General features: G+C 63.3%; 1 protein-coding gene across 1 annotated transcript in view; it reads left to right on the plus strand.

Moving 5' to 3' along the window:
• Nucleotides 1-67: 67 nt before the first annotated feature.
• The window catches only part of LOC107199281 (IMP U3 small nucleolar ribonucleoprotein 4), a gene marked incomplete at its 5' end in the record, with an annotated part of 7,499 nt that continues 7,155 nt past the window's right edge, over nucleotides 68-411 (plus strand). Inside the window, one exon of the mRNA XM_015616614.3 lies at nucleotides 68-331. Within this exon, the coding sequence (XP_015472100.2) occupies nucleotides 68-331 (264 nt within the window). The remainder of the gene's footprint in view (nucleotides 332-411) is intronic.

Genomic DNA, 411 nt, shown 5'->3' on the forward strand with positions numbered 1-411 from the left:
TGGAAATGGGGCTGGGGGCAGCAGAGGAGATCTGGAGGAGTTGAGGAGGGGTGGAGAGGAGTTTAAGGGGTTTTGGGGAGTTATTTGGGGTTTTTAAGAGGGGAGCCTGGCGGTGCTGCAGGCCCAGGGGTTTATTTGGGGCTGGGGGCTGTATTTAGGGGTGGGGTACTGGGTTGGGGGGTCCTGTCCGAGCCCCCCGTTTCTCTCCCCACCCCAGAGAATCGGCTGCTGCCCACGGAGCTGCGGCACGAGGCGCTGGCCCTGCAGAAGGAGCTCGAGTTCGACTTCGAGGCACCGGGGGGTGAGTGGGACCCCCAAATTGGGGGAGAGGGTGGGGAGAGGGACCCCCAAAATGGGGAGAAGGGTGGGGAGAGGGACCCCCAAATTGGGAGGGAATGGTGGGGAGAGGGA

This window comes from Parus major, unplaced genomic scaffold (assembly GCF_001522545.3).
Source record: "Parus major isolate Abel unplaced genomic scaffold, Parus_major1.1 Scaffold549, whole genome shotgun sequence".
NCBI classification, from domain to species: Eukaryota; Metazoa; Chordata; class Aves; order Passeriformes; family Paridae; genus Parus; species Parus major.